General features: G+C 31.9%; 3 protein-coding genes across 7 annotated transcripts in view; 1 reads left to right on the top strand and 2 right to left on the bottom strand.

The window, feature by feature from the left end:
- LOC127732979 (leucine-rich repeat-containing protein 28-like) overlaps positions 1-4468 on the bottom strand; it is a 252942-nt gene extending 248474 nt beyond the window's left edge. For 2 of the 3 annotated variants that reach the window (XR_007996548.1, XM_052242232.1), the window contains exon 1: positions 4031-4201. The gene's annotated coding sequence lies outside the window, so the exon portion shown is untranslated. Of the gene's footprint in view, positions 1-4030; positions 4202-4371 lie in introns of those variants that run through there. The other variant, XM_052242233.1, reaches the window with a different exon arrangement.
- The window catches only part of LOC127732965 (sorting nexin-27-like), a 279861-nt gene that overhangs the window by 114680 nt on the left and 151156 nt on the right, over positions 1-14025 (bottom strand). The window lies entirely within an intron of this gene.
- Positions 4284-14025, top strand: part of LOC127732948 (elongator complex protein 1-like) — a 41012-nt gene continuing 31270 nt past the window's right edge. The window contains exons 1-7 of one of the 2 annotated variants that reach the window (XM_052242158.1): positions 4284-4398; positions 6232-6424; positions 9448-9600; positions 9905-9986; positions 11087-11167; positions 11565-11650; positions 13007-13106. In XM_052242158.1, the coding sequence (XP_052098118.1) occupies positions 6275-6424; positions 9448-9600; positions 9905-9986; positions 11087-11167; positions 11565-11650; positions 13007-13106 (652 nt within the window). In that variant the 5' untranslated portion in view covers positions 4284-4398; positions 6232-6274. Of the gene's footprint in view, positions 4399-4622; positions 4736-6231; positions 6425-9447; positions 9601-9904; positions 9987-11086; positions 11168-11564; positions 11651-13006; positions 13107-14025 lie in introns of those variants that run through there. The other variant, XM_052242157.1, reaches the window with a different exon arrangement.

Here is a 14025-nt window from a genome sequence, read left to right as displayed (position 1 = left end):
GTGTTATTTTTCTTTTTTAAACACAGGTATACAATTTTTCTACCTGATCTTCTGATCATTTATTGATTTTTTATAAAAATTATGACACTGAAGATAAATGGTTTTGTTTCATTTCCATAATCCTACTCAAAAAATTGTGTTCAACTGCCCAAAGATGGAGAATTTCTCAATTTTCATACAAATTCTTTTGATATTTCAATTTTTAGAAGGTGTTTTGATTTCTAATATTTTCTTTTTATTCAATTAAATAATTTTTGCATAATTGGAAATAGAAATCTTTACTAACCATTGATATTATGTTGATAGTCCTAAATTAAAGCTTTACTCATCTATCAACCTTACAATCATTCAATACACTAAATATAGTTGACCTATTGCTTATAGTTTCTAAGAAACAGACTTAACCAAGAAAACTTAACATTGACCAATGAACCATGAAAATGAGGTCAAGGTCAGATGAACCATGCCAGGCAGACATGTACACCTTACAATCAACCTAGTATGCATTAAATACAGTTGATCTATTGCTTATAGTATCTAAGAAACAAACTTAACCATGAAAACTTAACATTGACCAATGAACCAACAAAATGAGGTCAAGGTCAGATGATACCTGCCAGATAGACATATACAGCTTAAAATCCTTCTATACAAAAAATATAGTTGACCTATAGCTTATAGTTTAAGAAAAACAGACCAAAACAAAAAAAATTTAACACTGAGCAATGAACCATGAAAATGAGGTCAAGGTCAAATAAAGCCTGTGAGACTGACATGTGCATCATAAAATATTTCCATACACCAAATATAGTTGACCTATTGCATATAGTATTAGAAAAAAAGACCAAAGCTCAAAAACTTCACTTTGACCACTGAACCATGAAAATGAGGTCAAGGTCAGATGACACCTGCCAGTTGGACATGTACACCTTACAATCATTCCATACACCAAATATAGTAGACCTATTGCGTACAGTATAAGAAAAACAGACCAAAACACAAAAACTTAATTATAACCACTGAACCATGAAGATGAGGTCAAGGTCAAATGACACCTGCCAGTTGGACATGTACACCTTACAATCCTTCCATACACCAAATATACTAGACCTATTGCTTATAGTATCTGAGATATGGACTTGACAACGAAAACTTAACCTTGTTCACTGATCTATGAAATGAGGTCTAGGTCAAGTGAAAACTGTCTGACGGGCATGAGGACCTTGCAAGGTATGCACATACCAAATATAGTTATCCTATTACTCATAATAAGAGAGAAATTAACATTACAAAAAATCTTAACTTTTTTTTCAAGTAGTCACTGAACCATGAAATTGAGGTCAAGGACAATGGACATGTGACAGATGGAAACTGCGTAACATAAGGCATCTATAAAGGTCTTCCACCTTCTAAAATATAAAGCTTTTAAGAAGTTAGTTAACACCGCTGCCGCCTGATCACTATCCCTATGTCGAGCTTTCTGTGACAAGAGTCGCAGGCTCGACAAAAACGAGGAATTACACTTTTGTTGAATATTTTTCTTTCCAGGAAATAACAAGCATTTAGGATAAGAGTCAATTACTAATCCACTATTTTGTAATGCCATATAAAATTTGATACTTATCAATGTATTGTAAAGGCGTAACACAACAGGTGTCGCATGTAGAGCCGGATCTGCTTACCTTTCCGGAGCACCTGAGATCACCCCCAGTTTTTGGTTGGGTTCGTGTTGCTCAGTCTTTTAGATTACTATGTTGTGTTTTGTGTACTGTTGTTCATCTGTTCGTCTTTTTCTTTTTTAGCCATGGCATTGTCAGTTTATTTTCGACTTATGAGTTTGAATGTCCCTTTGGTATCTTTCGCCTCTCTTTTAATAAACCTTAAATTGTAACAGCATTCTTCTATACAGTTTTGTTTATCATTGTTTTGCTTATCCTTGTGTTTATGTTAACTATTGTACCAGCATTATATAGTTAGGTGCTTTTCCTGTCCTGATTTGTATTGTACAATCTATTATGTATCTTTCATTCTTCTGATTGAGGTTAAAGGTTTCAGGTGGTTAAAAAACAACCTAAATTCATGTGTATGTCCCCTATAAGGATCCTTGTCAGTGACTCTTCTTCAGATGCTGGATTCATTATTATTTAAGGGGTACTTATTTTGTGTATTTTGTATATAAAAGTTTGAGTGTTCAACAAAATACCAGTTTTCAATAGGTTTGTACATAAACAGAATTTGTATAAAACCATGAAACTACTAACTTACCATAAAAATACAACTCTTCTATTTACTTATTTATAATATATGAATTTGACTACATTGTTGTAATAAATATCTTATGATTTTTTTTTTATAATATAGAGAATTTAATGTTGATGGAATGGCATATCTATTACAGTCTAGTAGATTTATTCACAATTTTCAAAACTCAGGGAGAATATTGTACAAACTCTTTTCTATAATGATATATGTCGCTTGGTCTTTTATTTGTTTGGTTGATGTCTCATTGACTAATCATATCCACTTTTCCTTTTTCATGGCAAACTGGAAAGTATTAAGATGATAAATTAAAAATTGCCCTTTTTACATCTTATTTTTCAAGGAACTTTAATATAGATAATTTCAGGGAAATATCATGTTATCCTTGTTAAAATCCTTTCTGGATATCTCCAAAGTTATTGCAAAATGATCTGCTAAATAAAATAAGTATAGCAAATGCATAATGATGATTGATTGATTGTTGGTTACTTAACATCCAGTGGCAAATATTTCATGCATGTTCAGGACGATGAATAATGATGAGTTTATTGTAAATGATGCAAATTTTCTGTGCAACAAGGTTGTCAAACCCCTGGATCAAAAAAACTAAATGCACTTTACAAAAATTAGGATATTCATATCTTGTAGAAAAAAGTTGTTTAACAAAGCAGCACTTGGGACAAGTAAAACAAAGAATTTATGATCAGTGCTTGCAAAATCAAAATGCAAACATACAGGAATCTTCTAAACTCAGTTTCTTTCGTCGAGTCTACAAAATGGGTCAAAGACCATCATATGTTGATTCACTAAACAATGTAAATGATAGAGCAGCAATATGCAAAATACGCATAAGTGCACATTCTTTAATGATTGAAAGGGGAAGACATCTTAACATTCCTAGAGAGGAAAGATACTGTCCTGTCTGCAAAAATGGGGAAATTGAGGATGAACAACATTTCTTATTACAATGTAATAGATTTACCTCAAAACGAGAAATATTAGAAAATAAAATAAATGTTATATTTAAAATACAGCGTAACATTACCACTGATGATAAAATATCTCTATTGGTTAACAATAGCTCAGCATTATTACTAAGACTGTCTTCCTCTTTCATATCAGAGTGTCTAAATATAAGAAATAGTGAACTAATATGAATCACCAATATGTAACTTTTCATTCTATAATGATATGTTATCATGTAACTTTTCATTCTACCATGTCTATTAATATAATTATATGTATGCAATAGGTCTTAACCATTTATTGTTAATGAGTTTGTGCCAATAAAATATTTGTATTTGTATTTGTTACTTGAATTATTGCTTAACCCTGCATCTCTATTTTTTTAACCAAAATAAAAATAAAACATTGAAGCATGGATCCTGGAAGAATGGATGTAAAAAGTTACATGTAATTTGCAGTCTATGATTATTTAAGGTCTGCCATAGGTTTTTCAAAAACAAAATCCTAAGAATGTCAAAAACATATATTTCCATTACAAAATTCAGTTTAAAATTTTGTTTAGATTGAGAAACAGAAAGTTCAAATTTTTAAATTTTATATAGAAAAAAAGAAATCTTTAAAGTGGATCGAGACTGTTCTGGAATAAAACAAAAATCTGTAGTTTCACTATTTGGTTTTAATATTAAACTTATTAATGTCTTGTTGTTGTGCTTTCATGGGAACATCTAATTGAGAAGTCAACACTTTATACATATCACCTAAAGAGAATGTAAAATCTTTTAACTTTCAATTGTAGTATACTTACTTTATCTTTATTTCTATTTTCATTATATATATTGCATAACCAACAAATCCTCTTTAATGTATAATAGGTCCTGCTAAAATTATTTTAACCTACTGTTCCTTCCTATAGGTTTATTGTGACTGATTTATTGTTTCCATAGTGGCATAACATTTCCCATGATTACATGTACTATAGAATGTCCTGGAACTTTCTAGATTTGATCAGTATACATATATATATATATTCTGAAAAATATTGCCTTTATTGTTTTTACTGGTGGGGCACTTGTGCATTGAAGTGTTTTTTATAACCTAGATGAAGATGGATTACTTTTGCAAACATTTATCTTCTGTGCACCTTACTTTAAGTGTAACATGTTTGCATATCATGTAAATAGCTGCTGAGAAATCATTTCAGCTGTAGTCTTCACTTTGCAAATTAGTTTGTGGTCATTAGTTAAATCATCAAAAATGTACTTTATTTCATATCCTTATTATCCTGTATAATTAATCTATAAGAATTGGATACCAATAAAAGATACATTTTATTTTTTTTGCATTTCATTGCAGTAAATAATTAAAACAAAAATAAAAACAAAAAAATTATTTACTGCGAGGTTATAACATGTCTGCGCCCATGAATTCTCATGCAATTTTTTGAAATATACCTGTTTGATGCAAACTGATGACTATTTTGGTGGTATGAAGTGAGAAGGGCAGTCTTAAGGTGGTTATTACATTATACTTAAATAAAAAGCCTTGGTCAATAAGCAATACAGACCTGGGTTCTTGGATTCATCAAAATCATAATTATTTGGACTAGTGACAGTAGTGTACCAGAGCCTCAGAGGGGCGGTAGGAGGGGTGTCATCCCGAATTCCCGAAACAATAATACATTTTTTCCTGGAGCCAGAAAAAATATTTCTTAGTTACCAAGTCCTTAAAAGTGTAAATCACGAATTCCCGCTAATAATTACCCAATCCCGAATTCCAGCAAAAATATAGGCCTAATCCCGACATAATGAAAAAGGTCCTTTCCCCCCTCATACCATGAAAGAAGATTAGGTCCAGATAGAGTATATTGGGTCTCCTGTACTTGGCGATCGCAATACTGGTACTGGAATCAATTTTGTACTATGAAAAAAAAGGATTTCAAGGTAAAATGTTTGAGTGTTTTGTATATATTATTGAAGAAATCACATATGCCCTTTACCATGGACGAAATGTACATCATCTTAACCTTTGAAAGTTGCAGTTTTCCTATCAATTTTTTGGATCACACTCCATGCAGTCTGATCCATGTACGAGAAATATATCTTCATGCCCATGCATTGTGATACAAGAAATATCTCTTTGTGCAAGAAATAGATAACAGGCCACAACCATAAGAGAACCATATTTATGAATGATATGACAAACTTTGTAGAGTACTAATTGAAATGAAAATAATGATAGAATTATATGTTTAAATGATGATGTAGAGCAATTGTCATCTAAGGAAGTCTCAAATCTTCAGTGGTCTTTGTCTTAAGGGGACCATACTTTTCAAACAGTTAGAATGGACTCTTATATTTTTGTCAATCTTCGGTATACCAGTATTGTAGTCTTTTAATTTTATTTTACAATACTGGATCAAAATTTTATTCCAGTATTGTATACAATACTAGTACAAAAATGTATACCAGTATAACGATCATCAAGTACAAGAGATTCCATATGGATAAATAGCTATATAAATAATGATTTATTGCAAAATGAAACTACATCAAATGACTTTGAATCCTTCAATTAAGGCCATCAATCATTTTTGCATTTTACAAATTATGACTACAAAAATGAGAGAATGAAAATTCTTAACAATGTACATACATCAAGACATGATTCTTCTACCTGCTTTGAATTAACAGTGGACACTCTTTGTCAAACCTAGTAGTTGCCTCCCTTTGTCAAGAATTCAAAGTTTGGAAAGAAAGTAGATATTTTGAAAGAAATTAGAACTATTTTTACTTTAGTCTTTATAAAATGAGATCTACATGTGTAGGCTATAATATCTCAACAAGACACAAAAACATATATAAGCTTGATATAGTTAAAATGTTCTATGTTACTTGATGCTAAGATAAGGAGCCTTTTGTTTTATGTTTAGTACATGTAATCTACCATCAGTACTGGTATCTGAGAGGGCTTTATTTGAGTTATAACACAAAACATTGTTTATTTCAGATAATTACCGTATTTGATAGCAAACTAGTGATTACTACCTAATATGAGGAACCTTGAACTTCTATACTCTATACAGTTATCTCCCTTGAAAGATCTGGAAAATATACATTGTAGTGCTGTTGATTATGATACAGGCATTATTTACTGTGCTTCATCAAGATGTATTGTCGGATTGAATCCTAAGGATGGTCAGGTATGTTATAAAAATGTTGACATTTCTTTGCTGCAATGGTCATTTGAAAGCATACATGTACATACCAAAATTACTAATACATGTAATAATAGTTCAGTGAACTTGTCTTCATTCTCAATAGTTATGTGAAAATATTTGAAATAATTCCCTTCATAAGATGAACTTACTGGTAAGCCTTATTGAAATAGCTATTCTTGATTTAAGTGAACAAGTAAAATTCATAGAAAGAAATATTAAGAGCTTGTTTGTCTCAATATAGGAATTCCTAAAATTTAACAAATTGAATAATTTTTATTATGGATCAAAATCATCAAATGTTACCTGTAAATATTCGAGCTTCTTGACTACTGTAGTTCAGTGGAGGCTGTTTTAGTTATAGTAATGTGTAAAGGAAAAGCATCACTTATCATTATGTCATGAAATGATAGAAGATTTCTATGAATATTCTGTAAACTGCACATTCCAGATCTAGTCCTGAACTTTTACCAGATATTAAGAATGAAGAGAGTATGTATTAACACAAATTTGTCAAATTCCTTTTATTTTACTCTGTTTGTCAAATTTGCCACTGGACGTTAAGCAATCAACATTCAATCAACCTTTTTATACGACCGCAAAAAAAATTTTGTGGTGGTATATTGATATGACGTTGGTGTCGTCGGCGTCGTCCGAAGACACATTGGTTTTCGCACTCTAACTTTAGTTTAAGTGAATGGATCTCTATGACATTTTACCACAAGGTTCAATACCACAAAAGCAAGGTTGGGATTGATTTTGGGGGTTATGGTACCAACAGTAAAGGAATTAGGGGCCAAAAAGGGGCCAAAAATAAGCATTTTTGTAACTTCCAGACATAACTTGTGTGTTAGTGTATGGATCTCTCTGACATTGTACCACAAGGTTCCATATCACAAAAGGAATGCTGGGATTGATTTTGGGGGTAATTGCCTCAAAATTTTAGGAATTAGGGGCCAAAAAAGGGGCAAAAAACAAGCATTTTTCTAGTTTCATGACAATAGCTTGTGTGTAGGTGTATGGATCTTTCTGAAATTGTACTACAAGGTTCCATATCACAAAGGCAAAGCTGGAATTGAGTTTGGGGGTAATTGCCGAAACATTTAGGAATTGGGGGCCAAAAAGGGGCCAAAAAACAAATTTTTCTAGTTTCCAGACAATAACTTGTGTTCAAGTGTATGGATCTCTCTTAAATTGTACTGCAAGGTACCATACCACAAAGGGAAGGCTGGGATTGATGATGGGGGTAATTGCCTCAATATTTTAGGAATTAGGGGCCAAAAAGGGGCAAAAAACAAGCATTTTTCTAGTTTCAGGACAATAACTTCTGTGTAAGTGTATGGATCTTTCTGAAATTGTTCTACAAGGTTCCATATCACAAAGGGAAAGCTGGGTTTGAGTTTGGGGGTAATTGCCCTAAACATTTAGGAATTTGGGGCCAAAAAGGGGCCAAAAAACACATTTTTCTAGTTTCCAGACAATAATTTGTGTTCAAGTGTATGGATCTCTCTGAAATTGTACTGCAAGGTACCATACCACAAAGGGAAGGCTGGGATTGAGTTTGGGGGTGATGAATCATAAGGGTGTTCAAAAAATTGGGGGGGGGGATTTTTTTTTTTTTCCTTTTTTTTTTCTTTTAAAATTTTCCATTTTAAGTTGGTTATTTCTGATTTATATATAAAAGCAAATAATAATGATATGGTAGGAGATACACACCAAACAGGATGTGTAAATTATTATATAATAAGTATTGTGCAATAGCAAGAAATTTTCAATTGCACAGTATTGCACAATAGCAAGAAATCTTCAATTGCACAGTATTGCGCAATAGCAAGAAATCTTCAATTGCACAGTATTGGGCAATAGCAAGAAATATCCAATAGCACAATATTGGGCAATAGCAAGAAATTGTCAATTGTACAGTATTGCACAATAGCAAGAAATATTTAATTGCACAGTATTGTGCAAAAGAAGATACTTCGTATAAATTGCTTATTTCTTGACCAATTTCAATGGGGTTTTATTCTTGAATTGTTGGGGTTCTTTAATATGCTGAATCTAACAATGTATTTAGTTTTTGGATTTTGGGCCCCGTTTTTAAATTGGTCCACATTGAGGTCCAAAGGGTCCAAAATTAAACTTTGTTTGATTTCATCAAAAATTGAATTTTTGGGGTTCTTTGATATGCCGAATCTAACCGGGTATTTAGATTCTTAATTTTTGGTTCCGTTTTCAAATTGGTCTACATTAAGGTCCAAAGGGTCCAAAATTAAACTTAGTTTGATTTTAACAAAAATTGAATTCTTAGGGTTCTTTGATATGCTGAATCTAAAGATGTATTTACATTTTTGATTATGGGCCCAGTTTTCAAGTTGGTCCAAATCGGGGTCCAAAATTAAACTTTGTTTGATTTCAACAAAAATTGAATATATGGGGTTCTTTGATATGCTGAATTTAACCATGTATTTAGATTTTTGATTTTTGGGCCCGTTATCAACTTTGTCCACATTGAGGTCAAAAGGGTCCAAAATTAAACTTTGTTTGATTTCATCAAAAATTGAATTCTTGGGGTTCTTTGATATGCTGAATCTAACCATGTATTTAGATTTTGGATATTGGACCATAATAGGTGAATGTCCAATTTAATATTTTTAAGTTCTTAGACCACATTCATTCTGTGTCAGAAACCTATGCTGTGTCAAATATTTAATCACAATCCAAATGCAAAGCTGTATCAAGCTTGAATGTTGTGTCCATACTTGCCCCAACTGTTCAGGGTTCGACCTCTGCGGTCGTATCAAGCTGCGCCCTGCGGAGCATTTTATTATCAATAGATATGCTGTTGTATATTCATATTGTAAAATATCAGCTGCTGGACACAATATGAAGCCTTTTTGATCTCATTCGCTGCACTCACTCGACAAAAAGCTTCATATTGTGACTAGCAGCTGATATTTTATGATATCAATATGCAGACAACCTGATAATAGGTACTTATTTAATTTCAGATCACAGGAGTTGTCTCCCTTTTAACAGATGATTATATGCCAGTAGATGGCAGTGGTAAGGTTGTAGGGATCCAGTGTATACCAGATCAACAGTCAGTATGTGTAGCCACAGATAATGGTAATCTTTTGGTGTGGAATGTCATGGTTGGAGAAGTGAGTAATTTTAGTTAAAAATTATTGATATTCACATATACAGGACATGGATAACCAATGTCGGAAATTAATGGAAAGGCAAATACCAAACGAATTATTGGTCAAAGTTCTTTTATATTACTGTAAATTTAGAAATTTTTGTGTGCATTTATTATTACAATTGTGAAACAAAGGACAAAATACCTGATTACTAAGCAAAACTAAGATTAGTTGCAGTAATGTCCTGAAACAAGAAACATGTACTAGAGCTATACATTTATACTATTTCAGTGTTTAAGAAGTTTTTACATATCTTGTTTTGTAGTTGGAATGTGTTGGTAATGTTGAAAGTGGATTTACCTCTATGTGTTGGAGTCCTGACCTTGAGTTACTGGTGTTAACTACAGGTAATTATGTTAATTCAATCTGATGTCAGCTTCATATCTTTTTATCTTACCTCTTACTCCAAATTGTAAACCAGTAATATAAGGTCTGATTTATTACTTCCAGGTAAAGACAAACTGAAATGATGTATTTAAGCCATTAGAGTCCCATTACTGTCAATCCCTGAAACCCCAAAATAAGGTTGTGGCTTGCATTTGAAAATGAGGTGTAACATTTGAAAAAAATCAACTCTTTTTCTCAACAAATCATGCTTAATTATTGACAACAATATACAGTGTAATTCTGGTGCTTTCAATCTTTATCCTGATGACAGTTGCAGAAACCAGGATGGTGTTATTTTATTGATTCCAGCAGCTCATAAATTGAATCTGACATTATTTGTCTCAACACCAGTTAAAAATCATAACATAAAACATTGGTTATGACAGATGACATTTTGCAAAATTGAATCATTGTTATTATTAATATTATTACAAGGCATTTTTAAAGCGCATTATATAACACTACAATTACTCTAAGCACTTTACATCTTAAAAAATTATACACAAATTCGTACATACACGACATGTTATTGTTATAACACGTTATGTTATTGTTATGACTGTTTGAAGTTTTGATCAGGTAACGTAACAAGTATTAATTGTTGATCAGGTGACTTGACACATAACGATTGCTGATCATGTGACTTGACACATAATGATTGTGACATGACACATAATGATTTTAGTTCAGGTAACTTGACACTTGTTGATTGTTGATCACATTGTTTGACACATGAATTGTTCATCATGCAACTTGAAAAATATGGATTGTTGATCATGTGACTTGACAAATATGGATTGTTGATCGTGTGACTTGACAAACATGGATTGTTGCTTATGTGACATGACAATTGTTGCTTATGTGACATGACATATATGGATTGTTGCTTATGTGACTTGACATATATTGATCTTTGCTTATGTGACTTGACATATATGGATTGTTGCTTATGTGATTTGACATATATGGATTGTTGCTGATGTGACTTGACATATATGGATTGATGCTTATGTGACTTGACATATATGGATTGTTGTAGTATAACTTAATTTTGTTGTAGGACAAGAAACCATGATAATGATGACTCGAGAGTTTGATCCAGTGATGGAGAAATCACTACATCCAGAACACTTTGGATCAGGTAATAAATTATACATCTAAATCATTCACTTTGATCTGCAATTATAATTCATTCAACAACTTATTAAAGAAATTCAGATGGTTAGACTTTTATAACAATATCAAAAGAACTTTTGTGATGATGGAATGAGGTGAAGTTTTCAATTGCACATCTGAAACCTGAAATTTATAAATGAGAAATTTAAAATTATGAACCTTGCAGCTTCAATTAATTTAGCTAAAAAACTTTGAAAAGCCAATTACCAGTTTATAGGATTTTCAGTTATTACACCTTTTCTTTAATTTCATGTAGCTGTGGAGCTTTGCCATCACTTATTATGAATTCTGTAATTTACTATTGAAATATATGATATATATCAATTGCAAATCCACTGTTATTTAAATATTCCTATTTTAAGCTGAGTTTATCACAGTCGGTTGGGGTAAGAAGGAAACACAGTTCCATGGGTCTGTAGGGAAACAGGCTGCTACAGTAAAACCTGAGGTAAGTAAAAACAGGCTGCTTGATAAGACCTGAGATTAGTAAAAACACAGTCTGCCACAATAAAACCTAAGGTAAGTTAAAATTGGCTGCTTCTAAAAACCTTAGATAATTAAAACAGGCTGCTGTGATAAAACCTGTGGTAAGTAAAAACGGACTGCTACAGTCAGACCTGAGGTAAGTAAGAACAGTCTGCTTCAGTCAAACCTGAAGGAAGTAAAAACAGGCCCCTTGATAAAATCTGAGGTAAGTTAAAACTGACTGCTGCAATAAAACCTTAGGTAAGTTAAAGAGGCTGCTTTGATAAAACCCGTGGTAAGTCAAACAGACTGCTACAGTAAAACCTGAGGTAAGTAGAAATAGTCTGATTCAGTAAAACATGAAGTCGGTAACAAAAAAAGGCAGCTAACTGTCAAACATGAAATTAGTAAAAACAGTTTGCTTCATTCAAACATGAAAGTCAGTAAAAAAAAAAGCAGCAAACAGTCAAACATGAGGTCAGTAAAAACACTACAGTCTATTATAGTCAAACATGAAATCAGTTAAAAAAGAAGCTAACAGTCAGACATGAAAACAGTAAAAACAGACTGCTATAGTCAAACATAAGATCCGTAAAAATAATACAAACTCTGCTAAAAATGTTAAATAACTCATGAAGGAAATAATATACTGTACCGGTAATCTTATGTTAAAACTGAAAAATAGAGGTAGAAACTAGGTGTTATATTAGAAGAAAAAAATGATGGAGAAATAGAGAATAGTTTTGAAAGTTTTGAAAAATATGAGTTACGATTTACCGTAAGCCATTATTTGGGTCCTGGAATTGCAAAAATAGATAAATGCTTCAATCCTTTCAAAGTAATTTTAATATTGGTTGAATGGGATGATATTTTATGGACAATTCAGTGCAGAAATGTCAATTGTGATTTCACTATGAAGTCATAGAAATGTCGAAATTGACATAATTGATCTAAAATGGCTATTTTACTTATGTTTTTTGGCAAAATTAAATATTAAGCACACCTTTTTCACAAAAGATATTTTTTTACTTTAAAATTTGTGTATACATGACATTTCAGCTTGTGCACTCTTGCTCATAAAAAGAAGAATAGTTAAGGCAGAAAGGAAATATGTAAGACAAAATTCATGATATAAATACTGATATCCGATAGACTAATGTGTTATGGATGTCTAAAGTAAATGAAATTATATGATAGATTAATAAAACTTTTTAATTTTTAAATTCAAGGGGTCAAAAAATCTCTTTTATTATTCTGTCTCCTTTTAAAACTGCATTACTTAAAGAAATGATATGAAGCTTTGATAGACTTGTAATGTATTACTAATTCAAATTTTCAGGATGAGAAACCAGCATTACCTTGGGATGATAGAAAACCTCGTATAAGTTGGCGTGGCGATGGACAATTCTTTGTTGTTAGTACAATATCACCTACATCAGGTAAATATTCTTGATTTCAACAATAGCTGTATCATCATCTATCTCCAAGTTGTGTATTATCTGTAATTATGTAAAATCCACACATTTTTGTTGCCAAGGGAATTCAGGAAAGAAAACTTTTTGTTATTTGGTGAAAATTCCATAAATTTTAAGTCTTATCTAAGAATAAGGAGATGTGGTATGATTATCAGTGAAGCAACAATCTATTACAGACCAGATGACAAAGTAGTGAACAATAACAGGTCACTGTACGACCTTCAACAATGAGCAAAACCCATATCTTGTGGAAAGCTATAAAAACCCCAAGAATGACAGAATGTGAAACAATTCAACAGGGAAAACCAATGGCCTGATTTTTATGGCAACAAGGAATGAAAAACAATTATGGCACGCAGCAACCACTGTAAAGCATTGAATTACAAGGCTACTTGTTTGGGACAGACACATTAAAAATGTGACTGAGTTTACATGTTTTTGAGTGCTAAATCCTCCCCTATCCTGGGACAGGGATGTAACAAAACAATATAAGTGCAACCAGTATATGTTGTTTGTGGTATTTTCATTGAAAAATCTGCATTCCTTCATCAAAAATAAGTTGTAAATGATAATAAATGTTACTGTTTTTTCTGGACTTGATACATTGTTAGGCAGAGTCAATCTTGAGCTTTTCAATGTTGTGAAAAGAAAGAATGAATAAGTATTGAAGCTCGAGGATTTAATATTTTCAGAAATTTCGTAATAATGATGATAATAAGACAAATCATTAATTTTACCCTAATCTCCTCATAAAAAAATAGAATTATTACAAACAAAGACAAACAACACATGATCTAGATAGCCTGACTTGGTACAAGCACAAAATATAGAGGGGTTAAACCAAAATACATGCACACAAAACTCCCCCTATCTAGACCACATG

This window comes from Mytilus californianus, unplaced genomic scaffold, assembly GCF_021869535.1.
Source record: "Mytilus californianus isolate M0D057914Y unplaced genomic scaffold, xbMytCali1.0.p SCAF_3, whole genome shotgun sequence".
NCBI lineage: Eukaryota > Metazoa > Mollusca > Bivalvia > Mytilida > Mytilidae > Mytilus > Mytilus californianus.
This window is presented reverse-complemented; position numbering and strand designations above follow the sequence as displayed.